General features: G+C 41.3%; 1 protein-coding gene across 3 annotated transcripts in view; it reads right to left on the reverse strand.

Annotated features, from left to right (window-relative positions):
• Nucleotides 1–254: 254 nt before the first annotated feature.
• LOC121316025 (frizzled-3) overlaps nt 255–26,065 on the reverse strand; it is a 76,782-nt gene continuing 50,971 nt past the window's right edge. For 2 of the 3 annotated variants that reach the window (XM_041250706.1, XM_041250708.1), the window contains exons 4-7: nt 22,118–23,135; nt 9,299–9,447; nt 2,856–3,092; nt 256–2,215 (exon numbers count right to left, since the gene is read on the reverse strand). In XM_041250706.1, coding sequence (XP_041106640.1) covers nt 2,005–2,215; nt 2,856–3,092; nt 9,299–9,447; nt 22,118–23,135 — 1,615 coding nt within the window. In that variant the 3' untranslated portion in view covers nt 256–2,004. Of the gene's footprint in view, nt 2,216–2,855; nt 3,093–9,298; nt 9,448–22,117; nt 23,136–26,065 lie in introns of all 3 variants that reach the window. The other variant, XM_041250709.1, reaches the window with a different exon arrangement.

Raw genomic sequence — 26,065 nt, forward strand, 5'->3', positions numbered from 1 at the left:
TTAAAAGCCAAGGACTTAAAAGATTTAGAAGCATCAGACATAATAGTGCACAAAAAGAACTGTACAAAGGACATAGAACACAGAAGAGTTGTACGTATGTAGACCTCACTGCAAACCACTTTTAAAGAAAACTCATAAAAACTTTGCCAAAAAATATGAACAGGAATATGAAACATTCTTCAACAAAATTATCTGATCCAATGTAACTAAAATATAACTTTTCTCATAAAATGGACCACAGTATGTTTGGAGAAAAAGGAAATCCTTCAAGAAGAAAATAAACATGGAGGTGGTTCAAAACTGGACACATTCGAATGAATGCAGACATGTATTAAAACATTCTACTAAGTAAAACGATACCACCTGCTCGTAGGCTGATTGGCAGACAGTTTATCTTCCAACACGACAGTGACCCAAAGCATATGGCTGTCAGCTCTGAAGAAAACAAAGCTAAAAGTTCTGGAATTGCCCCAGATTAGAACAATGACATACATTATGATTAGTATGACAAGAATATTGTGCAACATGGCTCTATGGCAGAAAACAGGAAACAAAACTAACAGGTACATTGCATCTGCCTCTTTGATGTTTTGGTGTTTTTTCATCCCTAAGAAACCATCAATATTTTACTTACAAATAAAGGTCTTCCAAATAGAATGTGTTGAGGTTCAAGACTTGTCTTCATGGAAAATGGGAAGGGAAACATTGACAAATGGCAATTGGAAGGGAAACCTTGACAAAAGGCAGTACTGTACAGTTACAAATCAAATAAATAAAAAATAAGGAACAGTATTAATGTTTTTTTTCTTGTTAATTGCTCACCATTTAAACATCATACAACCTACAAGTAAAATGAAAAGAAAAACACTGACATTACAGTACAAAATGTACAAATCATTAGATAAGGAAGTTTTCCAATTCCTTCTCTAACACTTGCTTGGGTTAGTCATTGTGGCATCAAAACCAGAGTTCGGGGTGTCCGCTTTATTCTGCTGAAGAAGCACCTGCTCAAGTTTATGCAATCGTTTTTGGGGGAGTGCTACTTTCAGAACCCTACCCCAACAAAACAGTCACCTCTAAGCTACTACTGATACAGTATTGAGGTAGGATGAAACTGCAGACAGGGATACAAAAAGCTGCAATGTATCTGTGCACCAAGCACATTAAAACAGCGAGGATGTCAGACCCAGTCTTCGATCTCTGTTAAGATTGTGTCAGACGTTCTGACACACTTGTTATTTAAATTATTGATATACTTAGTATGGAAGTCTTGCTCCACTCTTCGCAGTTGCAGTCATTTATATTCAATTTTTCCAGCTTGTGTAATTAAATCTGCATGCACATCTAGTTACCTCTTGGTAACATGGGACTACAAGGCAGACAGTTATTGCAATCCCGACAGACCCCTGGTGTAGAAAAGGCACAACCAGAAACCTGTAGCAACATCTAACAGATCAATTAAGGCTTTACAGTTTTAAAACACAATTTTACTATCTAAAATTCACAGTGCTAGCTAAAATTCAAAACACACAGAGGCCACAGCTCTCCCTTCCTCTTGGCCCAGCAGTCTTGCCAGAGGTATTGAAAATAGAGCACATTTACAGCTTCGTCATTTTCTTGGATCATTTAAACAAAACAGGTATTTTGCTGAAAATAATGTCACTTTTAACTCATTCTCAATGCAACAGGCAAGATCTGGTTTTACTGCAGGACTTGAGTATTTTAATTGCTGTCCCAATACTGACGTCAAATGGAATTATTACATACAGGTGCAGGGAACTTCAGAATGAAATCCCAGACAAGTAAGAACAACTTTAAACAAACTAAGATCCATAGAGCTGTAGAAAAGCACAAATAGTTCCAATAAGGTCTAACAGGACCTCTTCATAGGTAGATCTTCATATTCATGGCCTGTGTTTCTCATCAGACATGATGAAGATGCACCTCATTAACGCACCCTGTTGTTAAACCAGAGTGGTACTGTGGTCCCCACGTCCACCTGGCTCAAGCACTTGCACCGTCCTCTTCTATGACCCGGTTCATGCTGGTGCCATGGGTGATGTGTGTTGGAACGTTGCTTAAGTCCCGGATGCTGCTGTGCCGTGACTGGTCATTAAGGCGATGCATGCTGCTGTGCCGCGATTGGTCATTGAGTCTAGGCATGCTTCCGTGTGCAAGCCTGTCATCCATACCTCTGTAACTGCAGGGGGTATACCTGTAAACCACGAAAGAGGTTAGCTGCTGACTATTTCCACTTAAATAATACTATATTAAAAACAGGACAGCTGTAGTTTGTAGAATGCATGATTGAAGCCAAAGATGTCTGAATTATACGGTGAATGGGGTAGGTGGGTCTACCACTTTTATTACATTTGTTTGCATATTTTTCACTAAGCTCAATTGTGTCATGTTATTATTAAAGGGACTGTATCTATAAAACACAAGGTTATACCACAGCTCAAGACTCATTTCATGTTAGTTGATTTTTACAAAAATATCCAGGGATAAAACAAATTATTGAGTACGTATTTAAAAGTGTGAGGATTGCCGAATAAAGACAGAGATTGAGTTTGTTATTTAAAGCCATTCTCACAAGTATGAATAACTACAGTACTCAATAAATGTTTGTGGAGTGTTCCATTTATAACATGTGTATTTTATATCATGGGGACTTGTTGCAGCTTAGAAGAAGTGGAGTGAGCTGATTAGATCAGATTTTAGTTTATAGATGTTTTGCTTGTGATGAAAAAGTTCAAGTAAAAATAGTTTTTAATAAAGGGTGCTGGTAACCCTTTATTATATAGCACATTTATTTGAGAATTTGGAGATTACAGTTCTAACACCATCATACCCACCTGCCATCGCGGGAACGGTGCAGACTGCCATGGTAACTACTCATCTTGCTGTGGATGCTGCCAGCTTTGCTTTTCTGGTCATCCAGCATGGCAAGGTGTGTGGAGGAGGCATGAGTGGAGGTTCCCTGTGTTGAAGTCCCTCTTGACTTGCGAATGATGGGTGTGTTAGGGTCTCGCAGAAGGGACTGTGCAAAGTCAGGTTCCTGGAGCACTTGTCGGCTCTCATTCACAGTGCTGCTGTAGGTAACAGAAGGAATATCAGAGCCATGGAGAAAACATTCTGATACCATCAAACTGAGAAATATTTAGAACAAATGTCACCACTAGAGGATGTGGATACAGTTACATATGTAAGTGTGGCATGTGAATATTTTGCTGAATTACGTATACAGAATAGGAACCATGTGTTTCTACCCCCACCTCACAGATTACAGCATGCTGCCTGACATGATGGTGTTGCATGGCAGCAAATCAGAAATTTCTGATTTTTTAGATTTTAGTTTTTTTTTTAGTTTTTTTTTTTTAAACAACAGCAGGGGCCACTGTGGCATTCAAGTAAATGCTTTTGGAAAACAAAACAGAATGTTTTTTTAGACAGGAAGTCAGGACTGTTTTTTAACACAGCCAAAGTAATTGTGTCTTTGGATAATATCCTTATTGTTAATATCGCCTATGTTGCTAATGCACAGTATCGTTGCAGGACGTACCAGAGCATATTTGCAGTCTGCCTGCTGTAATAATAATGAATGTTGAATGCTGAATGGTGAGCAATTGGATTCATATATTTATGTCAGTTATTGTTTTTATTTGCATTCAAATGCTTATGATTGACATGGGTCTGGGTGGAGGTTTAATTGGCTCAATTAAACAATTTAGAACAGGGTTTGAACAAAGACCAGGATCCACCCTTGCTCTAGGGCGCTGACCTCAGTTGGTCTTGTGCTCGCAGCGTCCAAGTACGTCACCATTAGGAGTGTTATTCCACGATTACATGAGAATTAATAAATCAAGGATAATAAAAAGAAGGATCAGACAGACTCCTATACTTGACTGAGTTTACCCATGATTCTATGCATTTTAAATCACAGGCACCATTATTGGAGCCTATTATTGTGTAGAAGTCAATGGGATTGTGGTTCAAGTTAACAAACGTTGTCCAGTGAATGATTTTATTAATAAAGCATTCAACGTTATGTATTATGCAATGTTTTTTTATGTTCAAGTTTTCTGTTTACATTATTTTTTTCAAGTTTAATTTGTATATAGCATGTACTCTAACTAACTAGATGCTTAATAATAACAACAATAATCTTTATATGGCACTTTTCATAGTGGAACACCATTACAAAACACTTTACAAGATACAAGACTAGGGTGTGTGAACTATGCATCAGCTGCAGATTCACTTACAAGAACATCTCACCTGAAAGACAGAGCACAAGAGGTTAAGTGACTTGCTCAGGGTCACACAATGAGTCAGTGGCTGTGCTGGGATTTGAACTGGGGACCTGCTGTTTACAAGCTCATTTGTTTATCCAATGGACCACACAGCCTGTTGTGTATGGTTTGAGTGTCTCCAAGCGTCAGACCAGGAGAGGTGTTTTTGTGTAAAAAAAAAAAAAAAAAAAGGACAAAGATGGGAAAGAACGGCAGAAGGCAGCAGCCACAACACCAGCCGGAGGAACAGCAGCCCGGGTGTTACTGCTGCGCTGAGCCTGGGCATTCTAGCACCAACTGCCCCTGGTACCCCCTCGGACAGCTACCCCAACTATGACCCATCTGCGGAGGTGAGCACTACGTCGCCCGCTGCCCATCAGGAGACTCAGTCACCGCAGCAACAGCAGGAGGAGGTCGGGGATGGTGGCTGGGAGGGTTTTAAAGAACCTCGCGGCAGAGTTATGCACTGGCTGTGGGGCTTATGGGCACACGTTAGCCATATGCCCTACGCAGTATGAAGAGGAGGAACTAGCGCCCAGATGGGGGGACCGTGAATGTCCAGCGCCCAGATGGGAGAACGTTAGCTTCCAGCGCCCAGACGGGGGGACCACGGGAATCCAAAGCCTGAGAGGCAGCTGTTCCCACCATCACCACCAGCAGAGGAAGAATGCCTGCTGGTTTCCCCATCACAACCAGCAGAGGAAGAATGCCTGCTGGTTTCTCCTTCCGAGGCAGAGGGAGAGCCGCATCAGTCCCCTGCAAGAGAGGCAGAGCTGCACCAGTCCCCTGTAATAAGGGTAGAATACACACCACTCCCACCTCTGCCGCCAGGAGACTACATGCTACTCCCACCTCCGCCGCCAGGAAACTACACGTCGCTCCCACCTCCATCGGCAGGAGCAGAGCAGCAGGAGCTGCCTCTGCCTGCGCCACCTTCACCGGCAGGAGACTACATGCCTCCGCCACCTCCACCAGCAGGAGCAGAGCAGCAGGAGCTGCCTCTGCCTCCACCACCTCCACCGGCAGGAGACTACACGCCTCCACCACCTCCACCGGCAGAAGCAGAGCAGCAGGAGCTGCCTCTGCCTCCGCCACCTCCACCACCCAGGAGCAGAGCAGCAGGAGCTGCCTCTGCCTCCTCCATCAGCAGAGGGTGAATGCCTGCTGGGTCCCTGTCCACCAGCAGAGGGTGAATGCCTGTTAGGGTCTCGTCCACCAGCAGAGGGTGAATACCTGCTGGTATCATTTCCCCCACCAGCAGAGGATGAAGGCCTGCTTTGGTGTCACTTCCCCCACCAGCACGAGGAGAGGAGCTGGAGCTGCCTCTGCCTTCACCAGAAGGACCAGGACTAGATGCTGCCGGTCCTCAGCAGCCGTAGCATAGTATGCCACCCCGCATAGATTTTAATGTAAAAATGGCTGCCACAAATCTTATCGAAATGCGCCCCTAACAACAAACTGCTGCTGTTTGAAAACCGCTTGTCCAACAAACTCCAAACTTGGTAGTTATCATCCCAGTAAGAATGGAATACAAATACGTAAAAATGGTTATGTTTTATAAAAAAAGATGGCCGCCAGATGTATGTTTACGTCTGAAATTTACAACTGCCCCAGTTGACAAACGGTTTACTTGACTAACTCGAAACTTCAAAAGCATCATCCTTGACACTGTAGCAATACAACTGACTTTTGTCAGTTTGTCAAAGTTTGTCGCAGAGTCATGAAAACACATATGTAAGTAGATGCCTACGTGTGGACAACCAGACTGGCATCCTCAAGTGGAAAAAGTTCACAGTTTGGCCACCAGACTAGATCTCGTGAAAATATTGGGCAATTTTCAAAACTCTTGTCGACAAAAATGACTTAAGATGGAGATCTGACAATGTCAGCATATAGCACACAAATGGCCTGTAAAAAGGATACATTGAAACAAAATCAATTAGACGGTTGGTTTGCCCGCTGCGTTGGATTTGCGCAAAATATTCAAATATCTTCTTGTCTGAAACCGCAATGTTGATCGGCACCAAAACTGTCACGTTTGCTCATGAGAAGGTCCTTTTTAAGTTTTGTAAAATCCCCGCTTTTTTGTTAAAAAACATGGATGTAGCGAGCAAAATAACAATTTCACGAGTGCTGTATTTACATATATATTAAAGTATAAATCCATACTGCAATATACTAGAGACATGAAACTGAGTAAGATAGTAGAGGGTTGTGACAAAGACCGCTGTAGTGGGGACGTCAGACCAGAAGAAACACACAGTACTGCGAGATGAAATGATAAATGGATGTGCTGCTGTGCGGTTTATTATTATTACAAAATAAAACGGGACAAAAAAACAGGACCCGGCACTGGCAGCCAAAACAAAAAGACAAACAAAAACGAACTACACAGACAAACATGGTGAGCTGAAACTATGATTTACTTTACGTTATTTTCTCCTCTCTGCACCCGTTCTCCACTTACTGAACACACAACCCCGAGTGGGTAAAAACATGCTGCTTTTATGCAGCTGTACCGAGAATCGATTGCTAATCAACCATTCAACTGGAGTCTCAGTACAACTGCAAGTGAATTAATAAAAGTGCAATTCCCCGTGCTCACATATTATTACATTTTACCTGCACGTGAAGTTCTGTGCAATCCTCGTGCCTAAATGCAAACATACATTTTAAACACTCGTGTTACACAGACCCATTTATATCCCGGGTACCAATGACTATACACCAACATTAACACACTACACGTAACATACAGCACAAATAGCCCAGGGGCGGGGCACTTTGCCACATATACCTCCTTTGTGTAAAGCACATCTGGCCTCAACGGCCACCTACCCCCTTAAAAACCCAGCAGTCCAGGTCAAAGTCTTGGGCCGGGAAGGGGGGCTTCACTGGGCCCATGGCTGAAAATGCTGTCAGCTCCCCTGCCAGTAGTGGCATGGCTGACAGCATGGTGGTCCACTCCCGCAGCGGAAGAGCTGCTCTGTCCCGGCCGGGCGGTTCTTCCCCGCACTTCCCTCAGCAGCCTATGCAAGGGCTGCTGAGGGCTGCCAGCATCTAGTCCTGGTCCTTCTGGTGAAGGGAGAGGCAGCTCCTGCTCCTCTCCCCCTGATGGTGGTGGAGGCAGAGGCAGCTCCACCTCCTCTCCTCGTGCTGGTGGGGGAAGTGATACCAGCAGGCCTTCATCCTCTGCTGGTGGGGGAAGTGATACCAGCAGGCATTCATCCTCTGCTGGTGGAAAGGGACCCAGCAGGCATTCACCCTCTGCTGGTGTAAAGGGACCCAGCAGGCATTCACCCTCTGCTGGTGGAAAGGGATCCAGCAGGCTTTCTCACATAACTCTGAGATGGTTAGCATGTAATATGCAATCATAACTACAGTAAAATACTACTCACTTAAAGTGAGATTAAGTCTATACTGTAGGTCTATTTTGAGCAGTACAAAAATACTTAACCTTTTCATAAGCCATTAACTTGTAATATGCAAAAATAACTCAAACAAATACTATTTACTTCAAATGAACACAAGTCTGTACTTTAGGTCTATTTTATCATTACAGAAATACTCAAACATTTCTTTAGGGAGATAAATAAAGTAATCAGTTTTCTGACAACATTTGTTTCTTGGCAGAACTGTGCTTACCATTCAAATTAGTTAACAGTCTGCTAACTGTTTTTCTTTTCTGTTTTTAAACTACACTGTAGCAGAGCAGGGGATCCCTGCATGTGAAAATGTGTTTGTTTGTTTCTGTATTTTGGTAATTGTTTAATTATTGAAGTAATTGTTTGCTAGCGGATGCTCGGGTGGGGACTTGCTGCCTGCTGTGTTTGGTTGAGGGGAAAGGCAGTAAGCGATTGGTTCTGCTAATCCCTGACCATTAGGTGGGCGTGTCCCAACTGATTGTCTGCTTCCTTAAAAAACACCCGTCTGAGATTGGTCGAGGCTGCAAGGCCATGACACTCTGCTCTACGGAGGTCTGGAATCCTGTTGGAGAGAACGGGAGACTGCGGACTACTGCAAGGGTTAACCAGAGTCAGGGTTCCAGTATTCATGCAAGAAGAAACTGCAACTGCCAGCGGTCGTGTGTATACCAGGGCGGGGTAGGAACAGAGCTTAGTTTCAGGCAACAACAGCCTGCAGTATACAGAGAAGTGTATTCCAGCAGGACCTCCTGTTTAGGGGAGTAGTGGTAGCCATTTTTACGGCACCTTTTATTTTTAGTTTTTTGTACTGTGTTTTATTTTTCCTTTGTACAGCTTGCTGTATGAGCCCTCTGTGCATTACCACTGCTGGTAATGTCACATGACCTATTTGTTTATTTTTGTTCTGTTATATGTTGTGTTTCTACGTGTTTCTCCACTCACTCATAGGCATACCCACGCAAATGGCAGATACCCTCTCACACACACCTATACTTATGTTTAAAAGTATAGTACTACTGCTATTTAAATCTTTTTATGATGAAAAAACTCATAATAAAAAACATAATAAAACCTTAAATCAACTTGAATAAAACCAAAAACTATATACTTGACTAAACAACTGGACTTCATTTTCATTAGGGACAGCAGAGTGGCACTGATGGTAGTTGTTATTCTCAGACTAATTAAAACTTTAAATGTAATTCTTCTGATTATTATTTATGATTAAAGTGTAAATGGCTTCAAATTACATTTTAACATCTTAACTTTTATGATAGTTGCAGTCATTTACTTCTGCTTTCTTGTCCATAACTGAATCTTAACACATTTTGTAGCTGAATTAACCAATACATGTGACCGGAATTTTGCTTCAGTGGCCAAACCTCATGAAATCATTTGGAAACAGGAAGTAAAATAAATGGAATTCAGCACTGTAAAAAGTATGCAATACATAAGGCTGACCCTATGTGTTTGTTGTTGTTTGGACAGTTTGGACAGTTGTTGTTTGGTTCTAGTTATAGTCATGTATGCACACTTTCCCTCTTACCCTTCCACCACTGTCCCTTTCTCTGGGTCACTTACTCTTTCTTGCGGCGCCCGTGGAAGAAGCTGGCCCACTCAAAGCAAGTTTTCTTGCTTCCCACCCAGAAGACTGAGGGGATCCCGACCACCAGCACCATCAGGTACTTCATCAGAAAGAGGATCAGGTCTGGTCGCTTCTTCTGGTTCACCTGTGAAGTGGGAGAAGGACAGAGAGTTACAGCGGGTCCCCGTGGAAAACTTACCCAGGCGCCACACTTTTAAAATCGTGCCTCAATTACATGTGAAAAATGTAAGTGCAAGGGGGGGTATGGGGCTCCTCCCCCAGCGCAGGAGCAGGGGGGTATGGGGGTCCTCCCCCAGCGTGGGTGCAGGGGGGTATGGGGGTCCTCACCCTGCATATCCTGGGCCTAAATATGTGCCTTAATAACCCAAAATTCTAAATAAGTGTATAACTTTGTTTATGTTTTAGGGGTCAAGATTTAAAGAGCAAGTAAAACTTACTTTTGTCTATGGAAAGTAATTACAAAATAATTTATTTATATTAGAATTTGAAAACCATAAACTTGTCTTAGCACACAGTAAATTTCAAAGTAAGTCCACAAAGTCCACATATCTAAGCAAACTCTGTCTGGTTTTGTAATAATTACATACAGAAAAAAGTGGTGAAAGAAAGACAGAACCAGACACCAATGAAACAGAGAAATTACATTTCAGGCACAAAAACAAACAATATGACATTGTATACTGTAGATACCATAATACCAAGTGAGATAGAAGAGAAAAATGTAAAGCAATTTCTAAATTAAAGGTGATAAGAAGTAACATTAATTGGTAGTAAATTTGAATATAGAAAAGGTAAGCAATGAGTTGTTTTGTTTTCTATTTTTCATGCCTTCACACATTTTAAGTTTCAAAAAATATTCATGGAACCAACCAGTCCTTACATTTATTTTTAGTCCTCCGTAGATTCGGAGTAACTACCGAGTCCGAGAATGTGCAAGTGCGTCAATAAGTAAATAAAGTTTTAAAAATGCGCTTGCGAGAACTGCGATTTCGAACATTTGATTTTACATTTTTCAGTAGTTCGTTTCTGTTGCATTTTCTGTAACATTGAATCGATTTCTACAGTAAGTTGTATTATTTTGTTTCCTTCGTTTTTAATATTTTTTTCATTTCTAACTGTTGCTTGATTAAAATAAATACAAAAAACAATAATGTATTAGCATTTACTTGAACAACATAGTTTGAAAGTAAAACTCCAGTATATAAATATCAAGTTATAGATATATGAAATGGAAAAGCATGGAAACTACTTCAAATGGAAAAGAGTAATGTTGAAACAGAAAACCACTTTGGTGTACTGTGACCGACATACAATGAGTTCTGTTTGTAAATCTCCCTCTCAACCTGTGAGGGTGCTAAATAGCGAAAAGAGAAGTCTCTGGACGGGCTGGCCTGACAGGTCGTTTCTGAGGTCGGGAAGTTGGTCAGCCTGGAAGGAAGTGAGACTCTGTTGCAGGAACGTATTGACCTGGAAGGTAAATAAGGTAGCAGCTGCAAGCAATAGAGGGCAGCTGCAATCGTTTACCAAGGGGTCATGTGGGATAGCATAAAAGGGGCCAGAGAAACGCTAAACTTTTCCTTCACTTGGTTTTGGGTTAGAAACTGGAAGGACCGTAAGAGAAGCAGGGAGAGCGTATTGGAAATATTTGTGAGTGTTTTTGTTTGTTTGTCCCTGTCTGTTTAGTAACTGTCTGTGTTTTCTGATTATAGCCCTAGACGGCTAAACACATATCCGGAGCTATTGCCAAGGGCCAGCATAACCCGGATCAACACTGCACTTCAGTCACGATTAACATTGTTATCACTGTCGTTCACAAATAAAGCACGTATTATATTGTACTGCACCGCAAGCACTGAGAGCACTCACTTTGGACTGATGATGGTGTGTGTGTCTAGTTGTGTGTGTTTAAGTACTGTGCATATTATCTACGGGACTGCAACCCTTTTTCAATAGTGTGCAGTACACATGGCTGTGTATTGCAAGCTTGTTATTATTTACTGTCTGGTAATCAGTCCGTTGGATTATAAACAAATAATAAACAAACCATTTCACCCGTACTTTGTTGTCGGTTGGTTTCTTTGGATTATTGCACCAGCAACACACCTGCTGTACACCCGTTCACTATCAGCAGCCACTTTGCCACATGTACACATTACATACACAAATGGTTTTAGATGCTTCTTATTCATTTTATTAATACAGATTAGCACAAACCGACATACCACTTATTTAGGAGATTAGCATGAGCTACTATAGGAAATCTGGAGCAGCTTCCCTTTTTGGCTGGTGCTTGCAGTCTGCCACAAAACACTGCAATAAATGGCTAACTAGCTTTAATTTATATTCAATGAAAGTACAACTACTTATTGTAGAAATCACATTAATGTTTATGTAGTATCCTGGACAAGTGTAAAAGTTATTAACATAGATTGTACACACACTATTTAAGACTTTTAATTTAATACTGTTGTAGCTCAATTTTGCCAGAACGTGTCTCCACGAGAGGCACTCAGATTGATGAGCCAACTATACAACTTGTGAGTGCATAGGAGTAAAACATTTCAAAGTGAAAGCAAACGCAGAGTTAACCCATTCATTAATGCCTACATTTTTAATACTGTGTATCTATGTTTGCACCATGCCTTTCAGCACCCTAAAGGGCCTAGACGCATCAGCGCTTCCCATCGCTTTGTGTTGTTTGTTATTGACTCCCAGTACAGCGCCACACCAGCGTGTCTATACCCAAGCGTGAGTTCCCTTTCCATGGTAAAAAAAGTATTTTATGGCATTACAATTAGCGCAAAAATACCCCCCACCCCTCCATCCACTGTTGCTCTTGCCTAATATACAAAATAAATATAGCTGTGCTTTTGGCAGATATGGAAAGTGTGACATCAACAGAACAGGAGGCGGAAGAGGAGATTCGTACTGTACATGAGTTTGAACATACATTTTCACTTGACATTATCTTCTTAAAAAGGGAGATAGTATTTAGACAGTCTTCTAAAATAACAAACTTAATTTAAGTACCGTGCCGTAAAAATGACGATCTTACATAGAAAACGTAGGTTGTTTGTTTTAAAAAAAATGTTATACAATGTCATAACTCTCCTGTATGGTTACTGACTCAGGTAAAGTATATGTAGTGTTCCGCGGTTGTTTTTTTAATTATCTTTAAAACATTTTTCTGGGAATTTTTCAGAGTTTATTTTACATATATTAAAATAGGGATTAAATCAGTAAAAAATAAAAAATAATTGAAACCTCTGTAAAAATCAGGAGTGGGGGGACTCCCACTAGGGCTAGGACGATAGTGTTTTTTTTACTGTTAATGCATCGTTTTCATAAAGACTCGATGCATCGTTTTTTCATAACGCAAAAGAAACGTGGAAATAATAAGTACATATATTTTCATCAAATCGAATAAAGAAAAGTAAACGTTTCTCCAGTTGAACCTAGAAAACTACACTTTTTAATTTTTTTTGTATAAATTTAGTCATTGCCAATTATTTTTGTTATTTTCTTCCAATTTGAAATGCCCAATTATTATTTAGGCTCAGCTCACCGCTACCACCCCTGCGCTGACTCGGGATGAACACACGCTGTTCTCCGAAGCGTGTGCCGTCAGTCTCCCGCTTCTTTACACACTGCAAATTAACCATGCAGCCACCCAGGAGCTACAGTGTCAGAGGACAACGCAGCTCCTGGGCAGCTAACAGGCAAGCCTGCAGGCGCCCAGTCAGACTACAGGGGCCGCTGGTGTGCGGTGAGCCGAGGATACCCTGACCTAACCCCCCCCCCCGGTGACGCTCAGCCAATTCAGCGTCGACTCCTGGGACACGGTTGGCTGTGGAATAGCCCTGACTCAAACTGGCGAAGTCTAGGCTATAGGGCACATCCTGCACTCATGCAGAGCACCTTAAGATGTTCTGACAGCAACCGGATTAGAGAAAAAAAAAAAAACTCCAACAGGCAACACAAGAATTTAACTATTTACAAGTGCAACATAACAAAGTCTGTGCTCTCGCCAGAGCTTATTTCTGTTTTAAATGAGAAATATTATGGAATTCACATTCTCCGGTTCCAAAGAAGAATGGAGTTTATTCACAAGCATCCCTGCTTTGCTGAACACGTGCTTGCTCAGGACCGATGTTGCAGGGATACTTAATGCTCTTTGCCAAGGCTGCTACTAGCGTGTTTTTTTTTCGCCACAAAATCAGTGGATCTTCGCTGATGTTTAATGGACTTTCAGAAGCATACATCGTCATCTCTTGTTGGATTAAGTTTCCTTGTAAGTAGTGTGTGTTTGTTGCCATCCACGAAGTAACAATTCCATTGCTTGTTCGGTTTTTGTTTTCTTTTTAACAGGTAAGTCCTCTGTGCTGCACTCACTTGTACAGGCACGATTTCCGTTATGTTCAAGGTTGTCCTCCACCAGCGTCACTAGTTTGGATGACAGTGCTTCAGACATGTGAGCTTTGGCCTGTTCGGATTGAAATCCAGATGGCGAAACTGGGGGTCAAGAAATGATGCAGAAAGCAGTGGCATAACCTCATTACTTGAGTCATTCAGCTGATGTAAACAAAATCGCTGAGACAAATTATGCACTAGCTTATCTCTCACTCTGTGTAGCCGGAAATAGCAAATCAGTTGGTCACCAGAACTTCAGTCGGTCTGTGTTTTATCCCTGTTGCAAGTGGGTACAAAGAACTAGCCGTAATATTTTTCTCTGCACTCAAAAGTACTGTAGCAAGTTTGAATGGCTGCAGTAGAGGTAGTATCTCAGCCATTAGCTTCCGTGAGACCTAAAGTAGCTGTGTCAGACTTTTTGGAGAAAACAACTGGGCATTTTAATTCAAGAAGGCGTTCAAACATATAATAAAATGTGTTCCACCTTGTTTGTACGTCCTGTATTAACTTGAGTGCTGCTTTTTCTGTGTTCAGCATATTTAAAACGCTTGTTGCCACCTCACTTTTTAAAATGTGCAACTAATCTCCTTGCTGCTGCCACGAACGTATGGACTTGTCGTACATCCTCCAAGCTTTTCTGAATGCAGAGATGTGTATTGTGCCTTGCATAGCTCACACTTGACACGCTACCAAAAAGTAGCACAGCACGCTCGCTTGCAGAAGGCAAAAGCATTGCTCTGCACACGTTGGCCGCGTTGTCATGAACACAAGCTGTTACTTTTGTAGCCTCTTCAAACTCTGTTTATCTGATTGATCGCTTCTGCGAAATTCACAGCTGTGTCTCTTGTGTAGTTTTCGTGTCGCTGATACTTTTGACTCGAGTTCCCAGTTTTGCTTAATGTAATGACAGGTGACTGTTAAATGCTTCTTGTGTCATGCTTGTCCATACATCGGTAGTGATGGACATTAATTACACTCCTGACTTAAATCCTGTATAAGCTTTTCCTTTGCACGTTCGTGATCCAGAGCAATGAATTTGGAGATTGTCTTTTGACAGGGCATTTCATACCCAGAGCAAGAGTCACAATCAGATTTTTAAACGCAGCTCCCTCTACTATACGAACAGGTCTGATATCTTGTGTGACAACATCCACTATCAGGCTTGTTATTTATTTTGCTCTGATGCTTTTTGGATCAACTCTTTCCAAAATAAGCTGTCTCTGAAGAGGTTGCTTCCTTTTGTTCTTTACTTGTGTTCCCGCTGTCGTATTTTGTCGGGTGTGGTCTTAAATGATCCCGCAGATTGGTGGTATTGCCACAGAAGCTCATTAAAACTCCACAAACAGCACATTTTACCTCATTGCCACAGAAGCTCATTAAAACTCCACAAACAGCACATTTTACCTTTCCAATTTGTTCTTTTGTAAACAAGTCCAAAAGTCTGATGGCATAACCCTGGTTCCCTGAAAAGAGAATGACAACCATTACCAAATAGGAAGAGCCTCTCTGACCATCAATCTCTGAGCAAATATACAAAAGCTACCCTATCAGGGCCCTGCTGTGAGGGGGAAGTCCCGCCCCCCTCCTGTTGAAGAGGGACATCCTCACAGTAGCACATCGCCATTTTCTTTCGAAATCAGAGGTCAGCTGGGGACACGACCTCAAAGGGTAATGGTTGTCATTCTCTTTTCAGGGAACCAGGGTTATGGTAATAACCTAACATTCCCTTTCAATTCGAATGACAACCATTACCTAATGGGAAAGCTGTACCAAAGCTGTCCTGGCTCCAGATTACCGACAGTACAGTCTCACGGCGATAGCAACAGAGCCGACATGATGCCTAAGGGCATGCCGACTGCAAAACTCCAGAGCCCAGAGAGGGTCTCATTCGGTTTGTCACATCAAGGTGGTAAAAACGCACAAATGTCTGACTATCTGTCCATGTAGCAGCACTGCATAATTCATGCAAGGAGCGCCATGAAGGAAAGCCCATGAAGTTGCCTGGCCTCTGGTAGAATGGGCCGTAATGTCCCCCGCTAACGGGGAGTCTGTCTGTTCATACGCCAAGCGTATCGCATCTGTCACCCAGTGTGCTAGATGTTGCTTCGATAGGGCCTGACCTCTGGAGCGGGGACCCATAGCAGACAAACAGCTGATTGGACTGTCTCCAGGATGTGGTCCTATCCAAATAACAGTGCAGAGCCCGAACTGGGCATAGCATGTATTGTCTACGGTCCTCCTCTGACTTGTGCGGGGGAGGTCTGAAAGTTTCCAAAACCATTGATTGGTTAATATGGAATGAAGACACCACCTTTGGCAAAAAGGATGGATTTGTTCTTAATGTTACCCGCAAGTCACTTCCAGTGAAAGCCATACATGTGTCATCGATGGACAGCGCATGAAGCTCACTTACTCATCTGGCAGACTTGGGGACCATACTTTTCATGGGAGGACAAAGCCTCTGAGCCCCTTTAAGAAATTACACTGCCAGGAAATGTGCCCCAGGAGTCAATTTTGTCATGGCACACTGATATTGGTTCGGGTGCCATAATAGCCTCTCCGCTTGGCTCAGGAGGTCCTGGCGCAGTGGGAGCTGCCACGGCTGAACATGTCGGAGAGGAGAACAAACCAGGGTTATCTCAGCCATCTGGGTACAACCAGCAAAACCTGTGCTCTCTCCACCCTGATCCACCCACACCTGCGTGGCAACTGCCTGTCCCCTGGTGAGTGTCCCCTCGAGTGGCACCGCCTCAGTGGTGACCATCTCGCCTCCCTTTAGAGGTGTCTTTGCCTCTGTACCGGTGGTGGGGGAGGGGAGGGTGACCCAGATGAGTGTGAGAGCTCTCTGGTTACTGTAGCAGGGTAGGTCCTGGATGACCTCTGTGGAGGCTTTTGAACCACTGATCTCATTCTCCCCTGGTTGGAGGAGAGTCTGCTGGGGATAGGGCTGCTCTCCTCGAGAACTTCCCACACAGAGCAGTCCAGTTCACCTGCCAGTGCTTTGGCCATGTGTTCTGGCCCTAGGCATCTGGTGCAGGACTGGTGCTCGTCCTGCCTTGGTAGCACTGGTGGAACCCAGCAGAGGACCTAATCGATTTGACCAACACGGTTTTGCAGATGAACTTTTGCGCTCGGTGCCGATAGTAGCGTGGTCAATTAATCGGTGCCGAGATCGGTGTCGAGGTGAGTGCTGTCGGTGCCGAGTCAATCGGCGCAGAGGTCGGTGCCGATGTGTAGTGCGTTCGGTGCCGGGTTGTACATGGCCCCAAAGCTATTCAGTGGTGCCGAATCAGTCGGTGCCGGGATCGGCATCGAAAATAGCATGGTCAGTGCCGAGACAATCGGCGCCAAGGTCAGAGGTGATTGACGGTCAGAGAGACTCTCCCTGTTCGGTAATGGTTGTCATTCGAATTGAAAGGGAACTCATTTCTAATATGAGGAAATCTCCAGAAGTTCTCAGCTCTCAACAGCCCCCTTCTTCATTGCTTTCTAAAATACATATAAAAAAATATTTGCACAGGATCAAGTATAACACTGAAGAAGATCAGATCCAGAATGTCTTAAACAAAACACTGTGAGAACTAGAAAAAAACTAAGCACTTGAAATATTAATTTTGAGAAATGGAACACAGAGGAATATAACTTTTGATGAATTAAAAATGTATTTATACAGGAATAATTCCTTGGAGCGCTAACTCATACGTTAAAAGTTCCCTCATTTTACTGCAATACAGTGCAGTGTAATTACCACCAAATAGCAATGTTTGGTGGTCAGACTGTTTTTGAAAACAGGAACACTTATGACAAAATTCTAAAGAAAATGTTATGTTAGGAACAACACTATATAGTGCCAAATATTGCATGGTGACGTATCTTTGTAATGGGTGAAGTATATTTCCACCTCTCTTTCATGGATGCACAACCTTTAGTTTTGTCAGGAGTGAGTCTTGAGTGTGCCCAGCACCTCAAAATGAAGCAGAAGTGGCTGTTTTAACTAGACACCTGACATAAAAAGTAGTGTTGCTATTACAGTGACGTAAATCTTAAGTAACATTATTTTCTGTAACCCCAGTGTGTCTACATTACATTGCACCCCACTTTCTATGTGTATATAAACTAAATTTTTTGTGCTGAATACGGGCCGTTTTGAAAACCAGAAGTAATCATCTTATTTTTGCTTATTGTTGCTAGCTTCACGGAACTGTAGCAGTTCTGGTTTCTGACTAATAATGTCCCTGGCATGTATGATGAAGCAGAATCTGTGCAAGCTTCGAAGCCACATTTTCCAAGTTAGCTGGTACTTTGCGAACGATTGGGCAATCGCTGTGCTTACGGAAATAGTATCTACAGAAGGTATGAACGTGGCATCAGCATAAAACAAGCCAGGTTTATTCGGCTTGAAATCATGAAAAGAAAAGAAAATTGACAAAACTGGGTGGTGCAAGCCATCCGGAGACACGTCAGATTTCCGTCAATGCTTTCCATAAGTTTACGAACTAAAGCATCACCATTTTCTGTCAAATATTTACGATTAAGTTTGTTGCAATTTTTGTTTTAGCTGATGGCGAGACAGTGAGTTACAGTTACAGGGTATTTATAAACTGTCACAGAAACCCGAGATGGAATTGTTTTCCTGTAACTCACTGAAGATGCCCATCTATTATTGTTTATAATACATGGATACTCATGTGATGCTAATATTAAAGAAGATGAGGTTCAGCAGTAGTTTGTCTTTTTAAGTGTAGTGTTTCAGTGCTGTACAGATGCTCTGTCGTTATCCATTTCTCCAGTTTCCCCGAGATACAAATGTACCAGCTTTACAACTTTTTTTTAATTTTTTTTTTACGTATTCTCATTTTGTTGATCATCAATGAACATTTCTGCACTGTGGGTGTTGTCCAGTGATTGAAAATGAGACATTTTGTGTTTGAATTGAAAGTGATGGTCTCGAGGATTCGAATGGGTCAATGTTCAAGTATATTTTCCTCTAGATGAACTGTCACTGCTGTGGTATTATGCCTTTTTTTAAGAATGGCGCATGATGCAAATATTTATTTATATTTTGAGGAAGCAGTGTGGTCCAGTGGTTAAAGTCCAGGGCTTGTAACGAGAAGGTCACTGGTTGAAATCCCACCTCCTCTTCTGACTGACTTACTGTGTGACCCTGAGCAAGTCACTTAACCTCCTTGTACTCCATCCTGCAGATAAGAATTTAAATCAATGTCCTATTGTAAGTGACTCTGCATATAATGCACAGTTCACAGCCTACCTCTGTAAAGCGCTTTGTGATGGTGGTCCACTGTGCATGTGTGTGTGTGTGTGTGTATATATATATATATATATATATATATATATATATATATATATTATGTTTGTTGCTATCGTATGTGTTCAGTATTTTTTGGTGCACTCTTTAAGACCTAGGTGACATGGACGATATTTTAAGCCAAAATGAAAAATAAATAAATGCATGTTAAAATAAATAAATACACAGTCATTTATATATTTATTTATTTATGTATTTATGTGTTTATTTTTCATTTTGGCATCAAATATCCTCCATACTTTCAAAGACCCCTGCAGCACAGAATGTTACTAGGGCAGTGGTTATCTTCACTGCCACAGGAACAACAAAGCTGCGCATTGTGGAGTTCTCCAAATCCTCTGATAACTTCTCACATAGATACAATGTTACTTGTGTATTTTGTCAAAAACGACAAATAGTCTGATCATCTGTCAGGTTAAAAAAACTAACATGGAGGCTGTATAATCTAACAAATGGATACCTCCTCCTCTTCCTTCTATCTGCCTGCACCGCAACCACTTTGAAAAAAAAAATCTGCCATTCTCACTTTCAAAAAACGGGATTTCGTTATAGTGAAGTTAGCCTGTATAAGTGTAAATGCTTTGGAAATTGCATGTAGGGCTATGTCAGCTAATTTAACTAGCTGTGAATAACTTAGATTTTACGACTAATTTAAGATGCAAGAAAGTTTTAACATAATGTTTTTTTTATTTACATGTTTACTATGCTGCAACTATCAAAACACAAAATGCTGTTTAGTATCCAATAATTAATTAATTATTTAAGGCGAGTTAACCTCAAAACCCATTTGCACAAACACAGTAATGGGGAGTGTCAGATTTTGCTTATGGTGTTTCTTCGTACCTATGTGAGCAATACAGTCATGACACCCACCATGTTTCACCGAGCAGTCTGTCTGGCAGTATTCAATCACAGTAGGTGTGAGATTGAGACACTGAATGACCATTCTGTGGTAAATCCCTCTATATTTCTGGCAAGCCAACTTTGATCTTTTAGATGGAGGACAGTGACATTTTTTGTTTGATTTGTGATTCCTATATTATTAAGTCTGGGCTTCTGTCATGGAAATTTGTACTAAAAATCATGGAGGCAGGGGGAAATGGTGTGTATTTTTTAAATACAATATACAGTACCTACATAAACATAACATTATTCTGTCTATAAGTAGGAAAAATGTTTGTTTTACATAACATTTGGTCGGGTTTCTATAGGACACCAAACAAAAAATGTAAGTTCTACATACCTTTAAAAAATAACGTTTGAAGTTCAAAAAGATCGTCTCTTTGTGTGCATCTGTTGCTACTGCTGTTGTTCAGTTTGCAGTTATTTTGGTTTGTTTACATATTATTCTGATACATGCTGTTCATGTTTGATGCCTTTCTGGAGACCCGGTCATTCCAAAGTGCGCTTTTTTATGCAGAAAATGATTCCAGCAAGAGTGGGGAATCTCGTTTCCATGTTTTTACTCTTAATTTCACTGACAATTTTGTAGAAAGAACGGTATTCACGCTGTGCTACACGGTTGTCTTCAAAGAGTAGAATGGCCTCAGACACTTCTTTCTCAGCTATGCTGAGATACTTCGCTTGTTTGAGTCAAAACCTTACAGGCACTGAAAAATGCAGGTGCAGGTTGACAAAATCGGGCAGTAGATCTGCACCTGCATGTATGTTTAAATTAATTGACAGCGCTGAAAAATTAAAGTGTGAACGGCTACATTGTAAGGTAAGGCAACCGAGCTAGTTCAACATCATTAGCTAAACTGTGAAAAAAACAGGTTTTTTTTTTTTTTTTTTTTTTTTTGGTTCAGGTGGAATTTCAAGTTGTGTTGGTAAAGTTCAATGTTCTTTACTAAAATCATGGACCCCGTAACCACTGTGACTTAATCCCAGCCTTACTGACAGGCAACCAAGTAAACATGCGATTGATAATAACAGCAAGCCGACATTTGTGCAGCTGTTTCTGAAGGACACCTAAACTGGTTACTAAGCAACCTGGCTCAGAGCTTTTAGTAAGACAGTTAAAATGCCACAATAATCTGTCAGTGAAATTCAGTATTATTTATGAATCATTAACGCATTAAAAAATTAAACAGGAAAACACACACATGGTATTGCAATAATATTTCACAAACGCTCAATCGTGTATTTATTTAATGAAAATCGTAGTATTATACCCCCTCGACGTATCACCATAGCAGAACCTCCAAAATACTAGCTGCTATGGCCAAATCATAGCAGTTGGCGTCTCTGAAATGGAGTCAGTTTGTGTCCATCTGCTGTTACATAGAGCATTACAGTTTTGTGCTGCTTCTCATTTTCAGTCATGTTACTCGCACCTGTTTTTCTCCAAATTTGTGAACTACGGTATTGCTTGGCATGTCGAAAAATGCAGGGGTTTGATCAGCATTTCCGATCTGTCCAAGCTGGTACTGTTTGTTAGAAACACTGAAATTGAAAAAGTTTCTCTTTGAATTCCTCAGAAAGCTAATGACGCTTCTTTGAAAATGGATGCCTGTATGTCATGGATGATTCAGATCGGGCAGTAATGGTTTGGTTCGTCTTTTCTCAGTAGTAAGTCACGCTGCTGCTTGTGCATTCGCACAGTGACATCTTAATTAGTCTTTTCCTGGCAGTTGTACTTTGCTGTTTGTGTACTCTAGTAGCCATGTCTTTTGTTGCTGATTTTAAAACACGCATCACTATACTGTACTCGAAATTAAGGCGCAGGATATTTTTGAGAAGCAATGGTTAAAAAAGTGTGTCTTAAATTCGAAGGAATACGGTATTCCCTATAAACCGGCTTGTACTTTGAGATCTACAGAATATAGTCTTTTGGTTATTCCAAGAATTTGATTAAAAACCTATGGTTCAAGGGCTTTTTGTTTTCAAGATCCTTCACTTTAAAAAACTGAAGGGCCCATAGCATGTCTATATTGAAGGATATATACATATATCTGTACATAAAATAAACTAAATAGTTCATATAAATAAATAAATAAAATATGCTCAAATATGTTTTACTTTAAAGACAAGCAAATATGTGAAGTGACTATGTTACCTGGGAAGGGCAGGGGATGTGGTACTCTCTGCAGCGTTCCTGCACCCATGTGTTCTCCCAGACAGGCCTATAGCTCTGTTCGTAGAAATAACAGCCAATGACGACAATGAGTGGCACCAGGTACAGCACACTGAAGACGCCAATGCGGATCATGAACTTTACCAGCTTGTCCTGGTTCTCCTTCTCCAGAGGAATCTCAATGCGCACTCGATTCAGTGACACAATGCCGGCCAGCAGTAGGGACATCCCCACCAACACGTCAAGGCAAAGGGGTGCTAGGACAAAGTAGCGCAAAGCATCCAAGTCATACAGCCCCACAAAACACACACCGCTAACATTGTCACCCTCAATTTTGTTCATGGCCAGCAGGATCACAGTGAGTGTGCCAGGGATGCCCCAGGCACAGGCGTGAAACAGGAGGGCCTTCTTCTCAATGGCCTCGCTACCCCATTTGGGCACAGCAGCCAGAAACCAGGTGATGGTGAGAATAACCCACCAAACACTCCCAGCCATGGTGAAGAAGTAGAGCACCATGAAAAGCAATGTGCAAGCCTTGTTGTGTGAGCCTTGGGTGACTGTGGCTGCCCTGTAACTCCCAGGGCTAGCTGTATTGCAGGCCACCTTGTCCTCCAACAGGAATCCGATAAAAAAGACCAGGGAGACCATCATGTAGCAGACAGCGTAGAATATTATGGGTCGCTCTGGGTAGGGGAAGCGAGTGACATCAATGAGGAAGGTTAAGAAGGTGAAGAGAGTAGCGGACAAGCAGAGTATGGAGATGACTCCAATGAAATAGCGTGCAAAAGAGAGTTCCTCTTGACGGAAGTACATGTTGGGACAGGGTGGCGAGCAGTCTCGCATGCCCAGGAAGGAGTAACCCAAGTCCGGCTCAATCTTCAGTTCACTTGGACACCAAAAGCCGTAGTCTCGCTGCACTGATACTGGGGACTCCTCTGTGGCATGCAGGCTTGAGATCAGGTCAATAGGGCGGGGGTAAGACTCATCACAGTCTGGAAACCTGCAGAAACAGAGAGAGTATGTGAAAACGCGTATGTTAATAACATCCCCTGCCACTCCTGTATATACAAAATTGGAGCTAAAAAAATAAGAGCTGCAAACACTGTACATATGTTGTTGTGACAGGGTAGCGTCATGGCCCAAGTTGTCATTGGAACTGCAGGTTAAGCACTATTGCGCACATTTATTAACAACTAGACAAACAAAATACACATTAACCAGGGTTAGAAACTAACAATTGTGGTACTAGTCCAAAGGACTAGTTAAGTTATTTCTGGTCTCAACAAATACCTACTGCGTTCAGTTTGAGAATTAAGTCATTAATGTAGATTAGGAATAGCAGAGGACCTAATAATGATCCCTATGGTACTCCACTGGTTACCTCGCTTCATTTTGAGGTGTCTCCTCTAATCAGTACTAACTGTTTTCTACATATTAACCACTCCCTAATCCATGTGCATGCATTTCCTTGAATATTGTTGGAACATTTTATTTAGACATAAATTAATTTTTGGTCTTAAAATACAACTCACAGAATGGGTTAAAGATTAAGCCATATTCTGGTTAAACTCCTACTTAGACAGTAAGTTGATAAATATCTTGTTGGTCACTTTGTCTTTGCTAGGACAAGGCTGGTCTCCAAGGCATTTTGAAATAGGTGTTGGCTTCTCCTTTGCTGTCCAGTTCTAACATGAAAGGCATTTGCCATTTAGGGTGAATCGTTGTTTTTGTGTTAGACGTACCAACATATCGTTAAACATCTTTACAAACTAGAAATAAATCAGGTTTTCTTAGGAAATTACAGTCGATTTTATGAGGGTTATAAAAACTGGCTACTTCAAAGAGAAACTGGATTGAAACAGATGCTTTGACGCTAGGGTTAAGACAAATGGATAATTAACCAAGTGATAAGAGATTTGTGTCTTTCTGATTGGTTTAAGGAAAAATCATGATGTCATCTGATTGGTTTAAGGAAAAATCATGATGTCATTGAGAAACTGCATTTAAACTGAAAATACTGAAATGTTCTTTGTATTGCTCTGATCCGTGCTTGGAAAGAGGAGACCTGCAAACTGTCGTCACCATGTAACCTTTAAAAAGTCTGGCTGTAACTTTGCAACTCAGAACTTTTATCTTCAGTAAACTATACTTATTTGGACTCGAAAAGAAGACAGCGATTTCTCTTTCCTTTCTTCTTTTATTTCTTGTCTCAACATTGGCGAGCCAGCCTATTTGAAAAAAGGACCGTCGTTCTTAGCTAATGTTTTTGTTTAAAAAAAATAAGGGAGTTTTGTAACCTGGACTGTGGTGACGACCATCCATGCTGCCCAACTGGCCAGAGGGATCATAGCTGAGAGGGCAAGACACTGCTTCCAGATCAACAGGCACCCGGAAAACAACAGGAACAGACTGAGACTCCGCGGATCGAACCAGAAACTCAGATAAGTATAAGTTTGTGTTGATATAATATGGTATAACAGTTTGGAAAAAGTTGAATAGCATTTGACATTGACAAGGGACTGAGATATTTACAAAGATAAATGTAAAGTCACCATGTGCAGATCTCAGGCAGGACTTATTACAATATAAGGATTTGTCTATTGTATGATGGGTATGGAAATTATATAGCGTTAGACGTGGACTGGAGACTAGAAATTTATGAGAATAAACTAGATGAACCTGTGAACTTGGGCTATAGAAGAGTTAAGTTAGAACCTCTGAAATCATTGTGCTAGTATGTCTAAAAAAAATGAGTGTTAACCGCGGTAATGATTGGCCCACTTGGAGTGTGGATTGGATAACTAAACACTGCCAAGAAAAGTGAGGGCCCTGTGACTACTTTGCGACAGGAATGTAATACTAGAAATATAGCAGAGAAAAATAAGAACACAAAGCAGGCAAATTGTGTAATGGCTATAAATCAAACTGTTGAATATATGAAGGATAAAGTTGATGAAATACCCAAACTAAAATGTCAAATTGAAAAATTGGAAACTGAATTAAAAGAAAACAAACTAGAGTTAGAAGCATTTAAAACAATAGAGTCAGTTCTTGTTGCTACACAATCAGAACTTGAGAAACAGAATGACAATCTTAGGGATAAATTAAGTTCTAATCAAACAGAATTGAGGGAAATTCAAAAATAACTGATGGATGTTCCTATAAAATATGTGAAATTGTTGAATAAGCTAATGAGAACTCAGGGCAATTTGGATTATGAAAAACATGAGAATGTTGGAATGAAGAGAAGAATGGCAAGTTCTAAACAGAAAGCAAAAGAAATAATGTGCTTGGTTCTTTCGGTTGAGGCTGTGTGCTTGGGTGTGGGCGTGTGTGTGTATGTGAGCAAGCCACTACGTCACAGCCTGCTTGCTTGCTTGCTTGCAGGTCCATGTGACGTTTATATTGGCATTCTTAAATTTCAGAAATAAGTTCCCAAACGAAAGGGGGGATGATGTAGGAAATATTCCTTGAATATGATGATACATGAATGTGTATTAATGATATAACTGGACTAATTAATGAAACATCTGTGTCTTAGGAAAAAGAGAAAACTGAAACTGTGCCCTGCTACCTGCGTAGCTAAAAGACTCAACAAAGCGGACGGGCGCTGTTGTGGATCCTATACTGAGTACTGAAGACTTTGTTGCAGCTGTTTGTTGATTCTATCGAGAATTGAAAGCTTTGTTGCTATGTTTGATTGAAGACGTCGATGCTGAGAGGAAATTTATGTACTGGACACTTCAAAAGAATGAATTTCCAAGCTAGCAGACCAAAAGTCTAAGCTTCAAGGAACCGTTGAGTATAATTCCAGTTGCATTTTCCTTTCATGGAACTAAATTAATTAATTGTAACACACTCACATACAATTGAACTGTTAGTTATTTAGTTTGCACACTTTGCGTGTGAAATAACTTTTAGTGAAACTTG

This window comes from Polyodon spathula, chromosome 5 (assembly GCF_017654505.1).
Source record: "Polyodon spathula isolate WHYD16114869_AA chromosome 5, ASM1765450v1, whole genome shotgun sequence".
NCBI lineage: Eukaryota > Metazoa > Chordata > Actinopteri > Acipenseriformes > Polyodontidae > Polyodon > Polyodon spathula.